The sequence below is a fragment of the Grammomys surdaster genome, unplaced genomic scaffold (genome assembly GCF_004785775.1).
Source record: "Grammomys surdaster isolate TR1022 unplaced genomic scaffold, NIH_TR_1.0 126198, whole genome shotgun sequence".
Taxonomy (NCBI): Eukaryota; Metazoa; Chordata; class Mammalia; order Rodentia; family Muridae; genus Grammomys; species Grammomys surdaster.
The window spans coordinates 2,485,899-2,504,359 of NW_021621003.1; the positions used below are offsets into that span (position 1 = coordinate 2,485,899).

Here is an 18,461-nt window from a genome sequence, read left to right on the forward strand (position 1 = left end):
AAATACAGATGTTTGAGCAACCCATAATGCTAAAACTGAGTTCACAGGTTGCAAGTCTAAGTCTAAGTACATACATTCTCCATATCTTTGTTTTCTTGTCTTAGTTGCTCTAGCTCTTGCTCTGAGGCTGTGAAGGAGGACTGCATCTGAAATGAGAGAGAACCACTGAGGACGCACTGGAGCCATGGACTGCAAAGACATGTTAATGCTCGAATGAAGACATGGCACAGTCTACAAATGTTTGGGTCATATTCATCTCTATCTTGGGCCATGGGCTGGATATAGTTTTTTAGTTTTGCTTTTTAAATTTTTACTTATTTTATTCAAGAGAGGGGCAAACACAAGCCACAATGCATCTGAGGTCAGGGGACAATTTGCAGGAGTCAGTTCTCTCCTTCCTCCATGGATAGAATCAGACTGTCAGGTTGTAGCAAGTTCCTTTTGCCAACCCTGCTTAGAGGTTACAAATGTAGCCTATACTGAATTGTCAACTAAAGCTTTTAAAAATTAAAGTCTCACATGTGACTTCATTTCAATAATGCTCAGAACCTACCCACTTGTACTGATCCTATATTAAGAGCCAGCTAGAATCACTTCATTTTTGGTAACAATAGCTACTCACTATATTTACTCTCCAACGGTATTAACACATGCTCACTCAGTACTGCTGCTGTAAGCTCTTCCTTACATACCTGCTTAATAGTCCTTCGAGATTCTTCAGCCTTAACTTTCCATTTACTTTCTTCTTGCTCCACACTTCGCTGAAGCTTTTGCAAAATTCCTTCCTGTGGACAAAGGCAGAATTGTTCTGAAAATTTTATGATTTTCAATTATCCTGTTGCCAAGATAAATCACAAAGGCCAGAAAGAAATAGTCAATAATTTAAAATTAAAATCAAAAGGTAATTCAAGCCATATCCTACTGTTTCTGCAAGGACCGATTTGTATTTTTCACATTCCAGCTGTAGCAGTGTGTGCATTTCATTAGCTTCTTTCAATCTGTGCTCCAAAACCTGCAAAGAATGAGATAAAAATGACAAATGAGAGGGCTGTACCTCACATTAGTTTCAGTATCGGATGACATAATCAATGGATTCAATGAATTTTAACAATATTACATTCCGAAGCAGCACTGCAGTCTGATGGCCTTTTGGTCACATGGTGTCCATTTGTGAAGCTCTTTTTAAGTCCTCACTAAGAAACACCATCACACATTTACAACAAGGATTTTACTCTACACACGAGGTAACATGTAACGAGACCCATAAGTAAATGTTACCATGCTTAGGACACACATGAGGAAGGAGACTTTACTCCTGCCACCTAGGATTCAAAACTGTCAGGGATCTGCACTCTCTTGGTGGCCGCGGGTAAGAAGGAAGGCAGTTTGTGAGTGCTGCTGAGGTTATCTGGGGGTGCTGCAGCGAGCCAATGGAACTGGCACACATCTTAGCGTGGCTGACATTGAAAACTTAAGCTAAAAGGAGATGAGAGTAATTAAACACTTGGTTTTAGAAATGAAGGGACCATATTCCTCTCACTACCCAGCTAATAACGCATCCCTCTATCAACCCAGGGCTTCTGAGAACAGCTTCTTGTGTGCTCCAACTCTCAGTTTGTTTAAATACATAGTTCATTTCTTCAACTAACCTTGACTGCCTCTGCATCCGACGTTCCAGCCATGCATGCTTTTGCCTTCTTTTCAAAGCAACATAACCATTCATTGAAATTCTATAGGGGAAAAAAGGTCAAAGTTACTGGTTTCCATAAAAGTCCAATTTTAAAAAAAAAAATCAAACATTTTAAGAGCACCAAATCAGCCGGGCGGTGGTGACGCACACCTTTAATCCCAGCACTTGGGAGGCAGAGGCAGGCGGATTTCTGAGTTCAAGGGACAGCCAGGACTACATAGAGAAACCCTGTCTTGAAAAACCAAAAAAAAAAAAAAAAAAAAAAAGCACCAAATCAGATAAAAGCCCACATACACTGTCATCAAACTTAGAATTTCACAGGCAGATATAACTTTCATAGACTGAACATAAGACAGTTTTAAAAAACAAATAAATAAAAAAAAAAAACACTAAAATCCAAATGATGCCACATGCCTGTAGTTCCACAGCCTTGGAAGGGTGAACAGATAACTAGTTCAATACCAACTTCAGTTATATCGTGAGTTTCAGGCCATCCTAGGCTACATAGGAAGACTATCTTAGGAGGAAAAAATGACTAAACAATTTATTTTGACACAAGCCTGGAAATGCTAGGTTTAAAGACAAATGCTACCATAGCCAGCAATAGGTAAGTAAATAAATAATTTAATGTGCAAAGAAATGAAATATATATTAGTATCAAAATAAAATGCTTTTTATCCATACCAAAATATTTGCAACTGAATTTTGGACTCAAAGACAGTAGACCTAAGCTCCAAATTCATGTTCTAACACCATGAGAAGTATTCATGAGCAACAGGCTAATAACCTCAATTTGTAAAAAAAATTCAAGATCTAGAATAAGGAGCATTTCAAAAACTTTTCCAGGTAAAATAGTTCTAAACACAAAAGTATTTAGAATTTTGAAATTCAAAGTCTAACTAAAGGCATTCTGATCAGAAAATTTTAAATTCTTTGAAGGTACTCCCAAAAATCCTGAAAATACTTCATTCAAAAAAAGATGTATTATAAGCATTTAAATCTTAATGGGGGTAAGAAGCACGCATTTATTTAGCTCCAACACAAAACTGGCTTCTGTTTACAGGTTAAGTGAAGAAAACAACCATATATTGTTTAAGCCACTATCTGAAACTTTAGAATAAATCATTATAAATTTGTGAAGCTTCTTAACTGAATTTGAAACTATTAACAAGTGTCTAATACTTTTAGATCAAGTTTCTTCTTATATTTTTGGTTTGGTTAATAAAGAAAACAATCTGTTCATTGACTATGATTGACTTGCTCTGCTTCTGTATCTGAATGGATATTCTCCAAGCATCACATGAGAAGGCAGGGGAAGAGGGGATGGCGATCAGCCCACACTGCACCCCTTTCAAAGCCATGCTGGCTTAAAAGCCCCTATTTATATTAAAAGAATAGCATTCTCACAATACAAATTCAAACCAGAGCAGTGAACACTGACAAACTACTTAAAGCTTTAAATACTGGGATGCAAAACAAATTAAAACCAGATGAAATCGTTCTCATCTACATCTGCTTTACACGTTGGTAATAGCAATAGACTTGTATATTTAATAGTTATGTTAATTTATCTTAATGAGGCTTAATTTTGTTTTTTTTCTCTTGTATGTAGTCCTACTAGCCTGATATATAGACCAGGATGGCCTATCTCTGCCTCACTTGTGCTGGGATTGCACGTGTGTGCCACCATGACTGGCTATATTAAGTAATTCTTTTAAAAATCTAGAATACTAATCTCTAAGTAGCACATGAAAAGCTTAATCACATGAATCAACTTTAAACAAGTATGTAAACAAAACACAAAGAATACTTTCTGTCTTACATGATTTACAAATTGTTACAGAGCCATGAATATTTAGCTATTGAAGGTAACTAGTATGCTGCCATTAAGAATGAATTTAACCAGGCATGGTGGCACACACCTGTAATCAGGAATCTAAGGCCAGCTTGAGCTACGACATGGCAAGACCATATCCTACTCTCATACAGTACACCCGTTAAGTACTTACTCTGCCCCTGCACCCACACCTAGAGGACACAGAGCTCCTTGGAGAAAGGAGCCATTCCATGCTTGAAGCTTCAACTGTATCTTAACTTGAACTTGAACATCCTGTTACAGCACAAGGCACAAGAGCTATCAAAGGACATCACAGCCAGCCTACAGCAGATCACTCCACTAAACGAGCCAAGCAGATATCACAGACCTCATGATAAAAGTAGACAACAGTACCCACACTACCTTGAAATACTGACCCTGGATCAGACAAGCCTGAGTGCCAATTTATGAGTTATACAAAGGACAGAAGAATGCAGTCAGCTAAATCCAAACTATCAGAAACTGCAATAGGACACTTCTGGGCTTCAAATCAGGGAGGGAAAAAGGGTAGGATGCAGCACACTTGCAGCGGCTCAGCAGGCACCAATCACATGTTGGTCTTATTTGGGGTTCTGGTTATAAAATAAACTACCTTGCTATTATTTAATTAGCATTAGTATATGAAAATTAGGAAAATGATTAAACTTGTCTAATTAAAGGTATGTTTTTTAAATAAAAGATTAGCTTGATCTCTTTTGAAATATTTACAGACAAATGCTCTGATGCTTGAGTTCCTTCAGGATGATCTAATGCAGAGGTTCTCAACCTGTGGGTCACAATTACTTTGGCAAATTTCTATCTCCAAAAGTATTCATGTTACAATTCATAAAGTAGCAAAATTACAGTTATGAGGTAGCAATGAAAATAATGTTATGGTTGGGAGTCACCACATGAGGAGCTGTACTAAAGGGTCACAGCATTGGGAAGACTGAGAGCCACCACTAACAGGATGGGAAGGATAAGAAAGGGTTTATGTATTAACAAAAGCATGTGTGAGGATTCACAAGGTGGGTCCTGTGATCATTATTCCATTGCCTACTTGTGAATATATACACACATTATTTTACTAAAAATTTAAGAAGTCCTATCTCATCATTTGAGGAGACTCAGGCACATTCCCTGATCATCTCTGCCCTGGAGCACTGGCTGCTGATCTGAACCTGTCCCTTTTCTATCCTGCTTGAACCACGTTCAACCTCAAGCCAGCTGCATGTTAGAATTTGGGGGGAAGAATAGATGAAAATCATGACTTTAAAATGTAAAATGACTTAATTTGTAGCATCGAATACATTAAAGAACAATTGTTAAAACTAAGACAATAATCACTTAAATCAATTATTATTGGTTTTATTACCCATTCAAAAAAAAAAAAAACAACTATTTTCCAAATACATTTACAAGTCATTCAGCGTGATAGAACACAATGGAAGTTTCAGGTTCGGGAAAAGGGGCTTTGAACTAAGTTACTGCCCTGATCACTCAGAAGTATGTTAGTTATGGAGATGCTGAGAAGTTCAGCATGGTAGTAAAGCAAATTCAGAAATCAAATGCTACTACCAATAACTTCCTACATAACTTCAGGCTAAATGTTTAAAAAAAAAAGAGGTTCATTATCTTACCAAATTAGAAGGGACAGACACCGTTGGAAATAACCTCCTGAGAAGGTCTTTGGACTCTAACTCAGTAGCTTCCACTTGTTGCCGTCTTTCCTAAAGCAAAAGACAGATGAGATCATCTTACAATATTAGACAATGTTCAAATAGGAAAATAAAAAAAAGTATGACCTTTTAAGCTCTAATGGAGGAAAAAGACAATTTTCAAAGCTTATTTTAATATTGAAAAGTATCAACTTTTCTCACTTTAAGGCATTAAAGCATACTTCCTTAAAGATAAAAATTTCCAAATCTCTAAGCATAGATAGCAAATAATATCTTAGTTAATCAATCCAAAGTAGTTTGGCATTAGAAGTAAAGGGATGTGCCACTCTAGTAACATTCCAAACACACAATCCTTCCCACCAGTCAGTCTTACAGAGGACCTGACTACACAATCCTTCCCACCAGTCAGCCTTACAGAGGACCTGACTATGGAATACGCATCTGGGCAAGCCGGAAGCTTCCTGACTCGTAAAAGTTCACAAAGGAAGCATGGACACTTTCCTATTCTGCTCTTCAAGGTCAGATCAAGCTATTTCTGTTAAACAAAGCAGAAAGGAGCAATTGTGATCGGCAGTAGAAGTGGGGAGAAGGACGGCTGAGACTCATCACTTCACTAACTCAGTTTCCATGTGCTCAGTAAGATGAGTGCTGACACACAGTGAGCTGTACACTGCCACTATTACTAATGTTCAATCTAAATATGGTGACTTTTAACTCCAATTGTAAGTTCAGAAGTATATCTGGCAAAATGAGGGGCACAATTGGATCAGATACACACATATCCCCTCAAATCTAATGCTCAAATTATTTCTACAAGATTTTTTTAAAAGACAGCTATAAAAATGTACACCAAAACCAAACCAACACAACCATTCCATTACTGCTGGAGTCCAAGAAACAAGAGGTGGCAAGCGCCACCTCAGCACTCTCACGAGCTCCTTGATGTCTGTTACTGATTTAAAACACCTACAGTTCAATTTAAGAAAACTTTAATTACATGAAAATCTAAATTTACACAATAGAAACCAATATTTCATATTCTATGCACACTAAAAGCTAATATATTATTAAAGATTAGTTGGCAATATTTTAGAATAGCTGTTTTACTCGTACACATGTACCTAATACAGAGTACAGTATATTTACTGGAAGGCCACTGCTATTTCAGAGGTAATCAAGAGATCACTGTATCATCTGACTACAGATATGCAGAGCAATCTTAAAGGAAAAGATCTTTTGGAACAGAGGCATCCTAGAAGCAGAGAGGAAGGCTCACTTGTAGTCAACAGCCACTTAGTAAGCTACTTCATTCTATAGGAAATGTTTTAGCTACAGAGTTTTCATTTGACATAAATTTGGTTGTAAACAGTAATTTCTACTCAATGCCTGAAAAAAAGATCTATTTTAGAAATCTGATTATTTTCTTGGTACCACCATTGATGGATTATTTCCTTAGTAATACCACTAATTAGAATATGTAAAACATCTTTTATGTAAGTCTATCATTACAGTTTCTAAAGAGAATTTAGTGTTTTAAAAGTAACTCCAGGCTAGGTTTGGTGGCTTATGCCTTTACCCAACAGGGGCAGAGGCAGGCAGGCAGGCAGAATTTGAAGCTATCCTGTTCTAATTAACTAGTTCCAGGCCACCCAAGGCTGTTACATAGTGAGACCCTGTCTGAAAAGAAAGTAATAAAACAAACTTTCCAGAAGCTGGTATGGTGAGGGTTTGTTTGTAATACCTGGACTTGGGAAGCTGAAGCAGGGGGACCTCAAATGGACTACATACTGAGACACACACACACACACACACACACACCCCGGGGGGTGGGAGGGAGGAGGAGAAGAACCTCATTAATAAAAACATCTGAAAACAGTATGCTACCAAGTTTAACTATTTCTAACCCCTAAAACACTAACAGTGCTTTATGAAGTCACATCACAATTTGTGGCACTTAGTAAATCATTTTACACCCAAGCTATGAAAGGATTCTCAGTTCTGCTAATAGAAAACTGCAGTCTATCCTCATAGCTCGTTAGCTTTGCAAACTACCATGCACACACTGGAGCTCCCTTTTGCATTAGAGGATGCAACAATTCCCTATGCAGGAAAGGCACAAAGTCTTTTAGTTCTGAACAGTGAAAAGTCCATACTAAAACTCCCCTTGCTGCCAGAGATGGCTGTACAACAGGAACCCTTCACAATTGAACAAGACCTGTGCCGCACAGTGTCTGGAATAAATTCCTCTGGCAGTAATAGCTGTCAACAGTCTCAACTTAAAGCTTAATGAAAATTTACGTATAAATCTATTGTGTTAAAGGAAATATAACTATACATAAAAATTGGCAAATCATAAAATGGCATTCCACTAAGAAACTGTTTCAAAATCCTTAACACTTTTGTTATTAAAACGTAATAGATTATCTTGGCGCATAAACAACTTCAGAATGTGGAATTAACCTTTTGAGGCACTCACTAACCTGGCTTCACAACCCAGTATTCATGTTGCACACACACACACAGCTGTGCTAACCTTTCTATCACTCTCCATTATGATCCTGCTCCCCAGTACACTTAAGTACTAAGAAGGATGTCCTTAGTCGATTTGAAGATAAAGGGGACGTGCGCCTCAGAAGTACTTTACAGTCTCATCACCCACTCATACGAATACTACACACGGAACAGACATGGGTGCAACTACTGTCCCGCATCTTCAAACTACAAAGTGTAAGGCTGTGTCTCTGAGGAATCTTCCCCAGTAGCATACTGTGAATGGGCCCTTTTTCTGTACTAAGATTTTGCTGTCTTCCTCCCTTGTCTGAATCTCCTGGTATGCTCCAGAACCCCCACTTTACTATGCACCGCAAACACATGCTAGGTTTTTAATTCGCTCCATTAATTCACTCAGATTTTTCTGATTTGGGAATCTCATCGAAGTTCTCTTAACTACACCAAGTGGCACAGCATGTGATGAGGAAGGACCTGCACACACAGTATGGAGTCTTCTGAGATCTTTCCCCTAAAGCTGTGCGCACCAAAACACCCACAGTGGGCTCATCCCAGCACAGAGTGCCCAACTCAAGTCTCAGGGAGAAGATGAAAGGCAGATGATGAGGACAATAAACATGGGTGACAAGGAGCTGCTGTATTTAAATGGTTTGGACTGAAGCAAAAGGGAACCAGTCTGGTCTGGACAGGCTGCAGACTGCAATGGCAGTCCTGGGAGTTAATTACAACCTTGGAAGTCTTGCTCACTCTCTCCTGCAGCATTTTTTCAGTTGATGCCAATGCTTCCATTGCTTCCCAGTTTTTCTCCCGAAGGTCCTAATCATTTTTAGAAAGAATGATTTCAGTTTATCCATTATTAAAAGATTTCTCCTTTAACTTCATCAATATTTTGCACTGCATTTAAATGCTGGTTATTGCAAAATTATTCAATAGGAAAATGTGTATTAGCAAAATAATAATAATAATGTTTAGAAGTCTGAATGGGAAAGTAAGGATGTCCACACTTCTCATGTTTTAGTATGCACACCAAATATGCCATTCTTTAAAAAACAATTAAGTTGGCACAGGTGACAAAGAAGAAAGCATTCGAAGGTAAACAGGCCAATCAGGACTACAATTATGACTTCAAGCATTACAGCTAAGGACAGAGCAAATACACAGTACTGCAAAATACTTCTCATGTACTAGTAAAACAATGCCCAACGTCAGCCTCACAGAACTTTACTGAGTAACATTTTTTTTCCTGTAACTCTATTTTAGATAAAATTAGCACATTTCTAATTAAAGCCTAACCCTCTGTGCTCTGTATTTGGTACAGTCGAACAGGGATGCCACAAGCAATCAGACACAACTGAACTCGGCAGCTGACTGAAGCAACTGAGGCAGAGAAACTATAACACATTCTCGTTAAGAAAAAACTGGGCCCATTTAAAAGTGAGCTTTGAAAGAAAGCATTTCCTTAGCAAACACAAATAAAAACAAGATGCTATAATTCATCTTCACAATTAAGAATATTAAACAAAAATTAAAAGCCAATAATTACCATTTATTGCCAATTTAGGAGCCAAATACTGTATTTAGCACTACGCAAATTCTCATTAGTCCTTACAACAATTTGTAAGATTTTTTAATTCTCACTTTATAGATGGGAAACCACAGCCGAAAGTTAAGAAATCTGGCCAAATGTCTGAGTGGGTTGAAACTGCACCCTGCCGGCCTCCACTGTCCTGGCTCATTACAGACTTGAAATGAAGACTCACAGCCACCACTGTGCTGAGGGAACTAAATAAACTATAGTTCTATGCCCTCCTTACCTCAGAATTCCAGCAAAACAGTTAGTTACAATGTTAGAACTATATTGGAACAATCATACCAAATTCTGTGGTAAGTAATGCTGTTAGTAATTAATACTGCGTAACACGCAAAGAGCAACTCACATGCCAAACTTTCAAATTCAGGGTGAAGAGAAATGCCTGTATGTTAGTTAGCAATTTAAACAAACTTTGAAAGATTTAAATTATATTAAGAAATACATATCTATTTATCATCAAGAGTCTATCATTAAATAACATTTTGGTTTGTTTACAAGACAAGCATACTTTTGTGTGACAAACACTTCCCTAGCAAGAATACTTGGACTCTACTTATTACTCTCTTTTGTTAAGAGAGAACTTATGAAATCTAGCTGTATCTACTCTTTGTCTGCTTGGTAAGGATTTATAGTTCTTAGAGTCAGCCATTCCCATCTTAGTATAAATTTATTCAAGTTCTAAGACCACTAGCAGACTTAATTGCCAACATGTGTACTGCCCCTTCCTTACTTTAAAAAAGGGTAGTTTACAGAAGGCTTTCCAAGATTGGTTACAAAGACTGAAATATTTCTTTTAGTCTATCAGAAACACACAGACACACACAGACACACACACACACACACACACACACACACAAATTAGTCCTGTTTAAGAAAAAAGAAATGCCTTTGCTTTTAAAATAACATTGGAAGACTTATTTTTGTAAACAAGTTTTAACATGAAGTCAACCATATTTTTTGTATTTTAGAAAACTTTTAAAAGTCTATTCTGCTATTTTTCATTATAAAAATTTATCTTTTTAATATTAAAACTGCATCATAATAAAGTGATTTACTCTATTAATGCCCCAGACACAAAGAAACCAAAAGTGCTCTCACACAAGAGCACTACAGATGAAGAGATCTTTCAACACTAATTCTCTGGAATGGGAAGTCTGGTGCTCATCAATAGGGGCTTACATTGTTTTTCTTCCTCTGATGTTCAACAGCATTCTTCAAAGACGTTAATTCATTGCAGAGATCAGTTATTTCTTTCTCTTTCTCTGAAATTCTAAATAAGAACATGAATATATTTTAGGTAAACAGCATCTAAAATAAACAATAATATAACTTACATATTAGGTAAATAGTTAATATCATTCCGATACCTACATATCAATATTTTTAAAACAAAATAAAAACAGCAGGTGATAGTTTAAAATGTAATCATTGATCAGCTACTGTTTGCACAGAAGAGCCCATCCTACAATTCTTTATTTCAAAGGCAGTCTTTCAGGCTAGATGTAGCTCCCAGTAGTAGAGTATTGCCTAGCTAGTATGCCTAGGTCCTGCTTTCAATTCCCAGCACATGAAGCCCACACATGGCTCCTACAATTCCAGCACTCGGGTAGTGGAAGCAGACCAGAAGTTCAAGGTCATGTCAATGTCTAAAACGGGGTTGGGGTGAGTTCAGTACAAAGACAGTCTTTACAGGCATTTATTTTAAGGCAATTAGGTTAGTTATGACTACTTGGTTCATTAAACCAACAACATTATATTAAAGTGATCTGGCATTCGCTTGTTGTTTTTACCCAATCTTAGGGTTTGTGGCTTTGGTTTCTCTTTGATTTTCTCCTTCTCCTGTCTAATCCCTTGGTTATTTCCCAGAAAAGCAGAAAGAAAAGGCAAAATTTCAAAATTCATTTGTGTTATTCCTGACCAATCACAAACAGCTTCCTTAAGACTGTATATAAAGGATTGCCCAACAATCAATCTGGTCCCTGAGCTTAAAAGCTGTTATATTTTAGAAATGAAGTGCTTCCTCACAATGACTGTGTGATGGTGGTCGGCATGCTATTTTGAAATTGGTCTGATAGCACCCATATGGAAAATGTTATTACTTGAGAAGGAGCACTGAAGGTATCTTATTCCCAGCCCAGATCCTCTAAGGTGGGTTTCATAATATCCTCTTCTCCCTGTTATAGCCCAGTCACTAAAGTTAAGGACAATGGATCGCCAAGCATCATTGTGTCTCAGTAATAAGTATGATTAACATAGTAATACATGGTTTAAAAATTAAAATTGAGCCGGGCGGTGGTGGTGCACACCTCTAATCCCAGCACTTGGGAGGTAGAGGCAGGCGGATTTCTGAGTTTGAGGCCAGCCTGGTCTACTGAGTGAGTTCCAGGACAGCCAGGGCTACACAGAGAAACCCTGTCTCGAAAAAAAAAAAAAAAAAAGATAAAATTGGAGCTAGAGCTAGAATGAGAGCTCAGTGGTTAAGAGCACCTGCTGCTCTAGCAGAGGACACAATTTGAGTTCCCAGCACCCAGGTCAGGCCAAGTACAACCCCTTTTACTCCACTTTCAGGGAATACAATATCTGCTTCTGACTCCAAAGGCACTGTACGCACATGGTGCACATCCATATAAACAAAAATAAAATAAAGCCCACATATACACAAAACAGAGTAATAAGACAAAACTGAGACTTGTATGGTCTCTAAAGCCACTATGAGCTTACTATAGAAAATGTTTACACTCTGACTTCACACAGTCAAACTCAAGCCTACTAAACAACCAAGCCTACAAACAAGCCAAGATGCAAGAACATTTAGACTACCGTCATCTACTGATACACTTAATATGGTTGGCATTTAATATTTTGGAACAAACAATACACGGAAATGATTAATTACTAGCCTCTTAGAGAAATTAGAGGCCAACAAAAGAAAAAAATTTCAGTTTCTTAAAAAAAATAAAAACACTGCAGGGCGGTGGTGGCGCACGCCTTTAATCCCAGCACTTGGGAGGCAGAGGCAGGTGGATTTCTGAGTTCGAGAGTTCGAGGCTAGACTGGTCTAGAGAGGAGTTCCAGGACAGCCAGGGCTACACAGAGAAACCCTGTCTCGAAAAAAAAAACAAAAAATAAATAAAAATAAAAACACTCTAAAAGAGAACTATAACAACAAGTTTTCACAAGAATGCCGCAGTGGGAGGAGCCTGCACACTGGCCCTGAGTGGGATACAGAGCAAGCACGGGGCTGGGCTGCACGGCCTCCGACGTCAGCTCCGTCCCCGAGTTCCTCAATGTCTCCAGGAGACAAGAGGAGGAAAGTAAGCCCCAACTGCCCCCTCAACAAAATCCTGGGCGAGCGAGCGGCATGCCTCGAGCTGTGTGCATGGTGAGCACAAGCAGAGCAGTGCACACGGGCCTGCAGCCCAGATCACGCAGACACAGCTGCTGTGCTTAGACCAGCACTTGGGATTACATAAAATAACTTGTCTGAAGGTAATTCAGCATTTAACTCTATAACACATCAAACTCTGAATCAACGAATTACTTACACTGTCTGTAATTCTTCCTGAGAGGGAAAAGATGCCTATTAAAAGAGTTAAATATTAGTTCATAATAAAGATTTCTAGAACATTAAAAAAAATTAAATTCTTCTTGGAAATAAGTCAACATAGTTAAAAATATCATATACTCCATTATATCATCATGTCTGACTTTAATTAAGTGGTTAATAAAAATATGTACAAATTTATTATGTGTAATGAGTAGTAAATTCAATTTTCACTGTCCCTCTATAAAGTCTTTACTTAGTAAGAACTTACAAATTTCAAACTGTTTAGCATCAAGGTGCTTTTCATATTGACTTCTAAAACTATCTAAATAAAATCAACAAATAAATTAAGAGCTGATTTTCTCACATCTAACCAAACAAGTGATTTTGTTATAATATACAAAGGAATACAGCTTTCACATATAGGATATATAGTATGATGATTTAGTCAAACTCAACTATCAGGAGCTGCTGACAACAGGGAGTCTTGACTGTTTAACAAAATCCATTCTGGTCTACCCATGCGTGTTCATAAAAATGAAGGGTAAGGCTTGAGACTTTGTTCAATGATAGTATACTTGCCTAGCATGCACAAGGTCCCTGGGTTCAACCTCCAAAATGCAAAAACATGCATATGTTTTATATATATATATGTGTGTGTGTGTGTGTGTGTGTGTGTGTGTGTGTGTGTGTATGTATATGTGTATATCTTCTTAAACATATTTTTGTTTTTACCAAGCAGAAATACCTATTAAAGGGCATATTAATGCTAGCCCATTACTTATAGTAGCAATCTTTCCTATGTATTAGGTTCTTTCCAATTATTGATGTTTAAGGACAGAAGAAAGGCTGTTGACTTAGATTTAAATAGACCTCTCCAAGACATGAGCTGCCTTTCTAAGAAAAGCATTATGTATGATAGGAGGAGCATATGCAAGACACAAGCATGTGTTTATACAACAGAGCTAGAACACTGATCAGGGTACACACCTCCATCTGTATAACAGAGCTGGAACACTGAGAGAGTACATACATACACACATGTGTATTGTAATGGAGCTGGAACACCAACTGGTGTAAACATGCACCCACTTGTATATTGTAATGGACCTGAAACATTGATCAGGGCACATATATGCATAATGAAGCTGGAACACTGATCAGAGTACACACACACGTGTGTGTGTGTGTGTGTGTGTGTGTGTGTGCGACCTGTAACTGATCAGAACATACATGCACACACATGTATATAATAAAGCTGGAACCTTAATCAGAAAACGAACCACACAAATGTATATATAATAAAAACAGAAAACACTGATCAGAACACATATGCACACACATATATGTATATGGTAAAGCTAGAGCATTGATCAGTGCATACATACATGGTTATTATAATGGAGCTGGAGAACTGATCAGTGCATACACCTATACATGTGCACATACGGCAGACTTGGAACGTTGATCAGAGCATGCACATGTATATAAGCAAGCTGGACCATTACATGTACATATTTTATAAATTACACATTATTTTATCTCATACATTACATAATAAATTGCCTTTATAGGAAATTTGTTAAATAAAAGAGCCACTGCTTTACTCTCTGGGAACATGTAAATATGACATGGAGGTGTAAACAGTAAAAGGTGACAGACACACAGAATAGTACCTACCTGTTGGTGGTTCTGATGATTGAGTTGTTCCACTTGGGACTTAAATAATTTATTTTCATTTTGTACTTCCTATTTAAACAAAAATTAAACATAAATACCTAGACAGAGATTATGATTTCTTATTTAAGTTTTTAAATGTCATACAGTCCAAAAGTATTTCACAATAGTAACAATTTTAAAAGGCTAGATTAAGCCACATTAAAACATAAATGATAGTAGTTGTGTTTAGTTCTAGTCCTGACAGGTATGTGTTGGGAGAATGAACCGACGCGACCCGTGTCTAGTGCAGGGTGGCATGCATCTGGGAGGAGAGGTTTCTCACGCTTCGTACTGCAGCATTTGTGATAGGCTGTTCTGTCATCTAGTACTATAAACAGGCTCCAGAGAGCTGCAGCAATAACCTGAGACATCTGCTCCCATTAGTAAATAAACACCCTCAGGGGCAGAGCCAGTGCAGTGCAGACAGACTATTTATTAACAGCTACCTTCTTTTCCTAAGAGTAGAATGCTACTCTCACAACACTGTGAGGTAAATTACATATGAACTAAAAATATGTAAGTAAAAAATGTACTTAAAAAGAAAACAAAAATGTATTATAATCACAAAATGAGCATTCTTTACCCCTATGACTTAAAACAGGACCATGCTTACATCTGAGTAGATAAACAGACTCAGTTTTTTGAAGAGGGGGTGGGATGCAAAGGAAGTCAAACTTCACATAATTACATAAAATGGTATTATAAATTAGGTTTTATAAAAGTTATCCTAGGGTGCTGGATGACTGCTCTTCCAGAGATACTGAGTTCAAGTCGCAGCAACCATCTGTAATGGGATTTGATGCCCTCTTCTGGTGTGTCTGAAGACAACTACAATGTACTCATACGAATAAAATAAATAAATTATTTTTTTTAAAAAGTTATCCCAGCCGGGCGGTGGTGGCGCACGCCTTTAATCCCAGCACTCGGGAGGCAGAGGCAGGCGGATTTCTGAGTTCGAGGCCAGCCTGGTCTACAGAGTGAGTCCCAGGACAGCCCGGGCTATACAGAGAAACCCTGTCTCGAAAAACCAAAAAAAAAAAAAAAAAAAAAAAAAAAAAAAAAAGTTATCCCAGAAGAAAAACTGTAGAACAAAATTAGAAGAGCAATTAATGTACAAATGACTTAAAGATACTAAGAGATCTCCTCTTCCCTCAGTCTAAAGCAATAGAAAACAAGCCTTCTTTTCAGGGATGACATCACATGAGCACCTTTAGCCAATGTTGGACAAGAAGGGGAAACAGGCCTGTTGGCAAGAATATAAATAAGGAAGAACGCACTCAAGGAGCAATTCAGCATGGCCTAACAAAGCCAATTGTAAATGTACTTAAGGGAGAGAGGGAGGGCAATATAACAACTGTTCACCCTAGAGCATGAAGCATGGGCCAGGCTGCTTGAAAGTACTGCATGTGGCTACGAACCTGCTGCCCCTCAGGTCAACATCATTTTTTTTTTTCCTTTTTTTTTCGAGACAGGGTTTCTCTGTGTAGCCCTGGCTGTCCTGGAACTCACTCTGTAGACCAGGCTGGCCTCGAACTCAGAAATCCACCTGCCTCTGCCTCCCAAGTGCTGGGATTAAAGGCATGCGCCACCACCGCCCGGCAACATCCTATATTTTTAATAGTAACTACATGAAAGGTAAGATCTGAGCTTCTCTTTGAACTATTAATAACTCAGAAAATAAAGCAACCTTGTATAAACCATTAACAAAAACTTTTACTTCTAGGAAGGTATAAGACAAATAGTATTCAAAATATATAGGTAAAGACAGCCATTAGGAGTATATTTTTTTAACTGAAGAACAAACCTAAATATATTAGGTAACTTTACCAGCTGGAATTGCTTATATAATACAATAAAGAACATTAAAGGTAGCTGGGCATAGTGACTCACACCTTTAATTCCATCATTCAAGCTCAGAAGCAGGAAAACTACAAGCTTAAAGTTAGTCTGGGTTCAAGGCCAGGCTGAGCTAACATAACTAGATGCTGTCTCACAAAAACCTCAATACCATAAGCTACTACTATAGGTAAAGAACAGAGCATTGTTTGGAGGACACCAGGCCTTGGATTCCTTGGATTTGATCAGCACAAAACAAAACTCTATTAGAAAGCAGAGAAAGGCACTTCTATAAAAAGTCTTAACACTGGAACTTACTGAGTACTTTCTCAAAAGACGGAAGCAGGCCACCTAACACACACCTCTGATAGCAATCACACAGCCTACAGGAAAAGCTCATATTACACTGCTTCCTTCTACAGGAGTTGGACCATTTCTAAAACAACCCCAGAAAATAACTCCTGCAGTAATGAAGTTTTAGTAGTCACTTACCTTTAACAGCTCTGACTGCTTACAAAGATCACTCTCCGTGTCCTTTAATTTAGCGTCTAGTCTCTTAATTTCATTGTCCTTTTCTTTCAACCTAGGATTTTTACAAAGCCCTTACTTTACTAATGTACATGGAAAAGAAAAAACATACTCTGATATTACTTCTAATAAAAAGACAGCACAAACAATGCCTAGCCACCATTTCTTTCTGTATTCTATTAACTTGACTACACTGTGAGACCCTGTCTTTAAAAAAGAAAATGACAGGATAGTCAGTGCTCTTAACTGCTGAGCCATCTCTCTCCAGCCCCCAAAAGGGTAGTTCTTAAAACAAATATCAATCAACGTTGATAGACATCCTGGCAAGAAAAACTTTCCCTGAGCCAGCGATGTAACTCATCGAGCAAGGAAAGGCACCAAGCCTGACAACCTCAATTCAATCCACAGGCCAACACAGTTGGAGAAAACTGAGGCCCACAAATTGTTGTTCAGCCTACACACATATACTGGGGCTCAAACACACAAATACAAAAAATATTTGTTTAAAGTAATTCTTGAAAAACTTTTTCCATCTTTACTTTGTGTAGTTTAAGAAAAATCAATGTTTGCTGATTGTGGTGGTTTGAAAATGCTTAACCCAAGACTATTAGATAGAAGGTGTGGCCTTGTTGGAGTGGGTGTGTCACTGTGGAAATGGGCTTTGAGTCCCTCCTCCTAGCTGCCTGGGAAACAGACAGACCTCTCCTAGAAGCCTTCAGATCAAGATGTGGAACTCCCAGCCCCTTCTCCAGCACCATGTCTGCCTGGACACTGCCATGCTTCCCGCCATAAAGTAACTGGACTGAACCTCTGAACCTGTAAACCAGCCCCAATTAAATTTCTTCCCTTATAAGAGCTGCCTTGGTCATCGTATCTTTTCTCAGCAATAGAAATTCTAACTAAGACACTGATCATGGTGGCTTACACTGATACTCCCATGAGTTGGGAGGAGGAGGTATAGGTTCAGGGTTAGTGTGAGGTAGCTTGATCTACCTAGTAAGGTTTAAGCCAGCCTGGGCAACAAAATGAGACTCTGTCTTCAAAAAATGACTTTTGCAGGATTAAAAACATACTGTTGTAGTATGAATGCCTGAGAAAACAGATCTCTATGATGCTAACTATTGGTGCTATTTTTATTACTCAGCATAGAACTTGACAAGATCCATGTTTCCTATAAGCAAGTATAATTATGATATGTCCATGATTTGTTTTGGCTATGATTATTCCTGATTATATAGAAGTCAATTGATTTCTTCTTTATAATTATTGCATAATTTGAAAAAAGTCTGTATTTGCAGAAAAATACTGGATGAAATGGGCAAGCCTTTAAGTATTCTAAAGCACTGACGTGGTCTCTGCTTTATCACATAACAAACAGAAACTTCTCTTAGTTGTCTCTCGACTATAACTAATACTTAACCATGAAATCAATGGCCTTTTAGAAACCCTTATAAAAATGGATCTTAAGCATATTCTGGCAAACTTTACCAAAATGCTAGCTAAAAACATAC

The 18,461-nt window shown here is 37.9% G+C and overlaps 1 protein-coding gene across 24 annotated transcripts in view; it reads right to left on the reverse strand.

Annotated features, from left to right (window-relative positions):
• The window catches only part of Ktn1 (kinectin 1), an 88,928-nt gene that overhangs the window by 10,548 nt on the left and 59,919 nt on the right, over window positions 1-18,461 (reverse strand). For 10 of the 24 annotated variants that reach the window (XM_028758497.1, XM_028758479.1, XM_028758495.1 and 7 more), the window contains 10 exons: window positions 16,915-17,005; window positions 14,548-14,616; window positions 12,869-12,903; window positions 10,503-10,593; window positions 8,462-8,548; window positions 5,186-5,275; window positions 1,650-1,730; window positions 923-1,012; window positions 693-785; window positions 75-146 (listed from right to left, as the gene is read on the reverse strand). In XM_028758497.1, coding sequence (XP_028614330.1) covers window positions 75-146; window positions 693-785; window positions 923-1,012; window positions 1,650-1,730; window positions 5,186-5,275; window positions 8,462-8,548; window positions 10,503-10,593; window positions 12,869-12,903; window positions 14,548-14,616; window positions 16,915-17,005 — 799 coding nt within the window. The remainder of the gene's footprint in view (window positions 1-74; window positions 147-692; window positions 786-922; window positions 1,013-1,649; window positions 1,731-5,185; window positions 5,276-8,461; window positions 8,549-10,502; window positions 10,594-12,868; window positions 12,904-14,547; window positions 14,617-16,914; window positions 17,006-18,461) is intronic. The other 14 variants (XM_028758498.1, XM_028758491.1, XM_028758488.1 and 11 more) reach the window with 3 other exon arrangements.